Raw genomic sequence first — 448 nt, forward strand, 5'->3', positions numbered from 1 at the left:
TGTGTGTGTGTGTGTGTGTGTGTGTGTGTGTGTGTGTGCCAGGAGGCGATTGAGAAGAAGGAGAAGCGAGCGAGGCGTTTTCATTTCCGCTGTGAGGAGACGGTGGCTCAGAGGAACGTGTGCCTGGACAAAGAGGCCTTGAGGAAAGGTATGCTGACTCAGCGTGTTGTTGTTGTGTTGTTGTTGTGTTGTTTACCAACAGTTTGTTGACTCTGTTCTTCTTCTGTGGTGCTCAGCCATCCCCAGGCTGCGTCTGGAGGCCATCCATGTGAGCGGCGTGGACGACATGAGCACTCAGGACGTCTTCGGGTACTTCAAAGAGTACCCTCCGGCCCACATCGAGTGGATCAACGACACTTCCTGTGAGTCCCGTCAGAACCGTCTGAAGGTTCTGTTCCACAGGCTCACCTGTAGGGGTGTAAGAAAATATCGATACACTGAAATATCG

General features: G+C 52.5%; 1 protein-coding gene across 1 annotated transcript in view; it reads left to right on the forward strand.

Annotated features, from left to right (window-relative positions):
- Positions 1-42: 42 nt before the first annotated feature.
- The window catches only part of ncbp3 (nuclear cap binding subunit 3), a gene marked incomplete at its 5' end in the record, with an annotated part of 9,943 nt that continues 9,537 nt past the window's right edge, over positions 43-448 (forward strand). Inside the window, 2 exon segments of the mRNA XM_014030590.1 lie at positions 43-148; positions 237-362. Of these exon segments, the coding sequence (XP_013886044.1) occupies positions 43-148; positions 237-362 (232 nt within the window).

Source organism: Austrofundulus limnaeus, unplaced genomic scaffold (genome assembly GCF_001266775.1).
Source record: "Austrofundulus limnaeus strain Quisiro unplaced genomic scaffold, Austrofundulus_limnaeus-1.0 Scaffold1087, whole genome shotgun sequence".
NCBI lineage: Eukaryota > Metazoa > Chordata > Actinopteri > Cyprinodontiformes > Rivulidae > Austrofundulus > Austrofundulus limnaeus.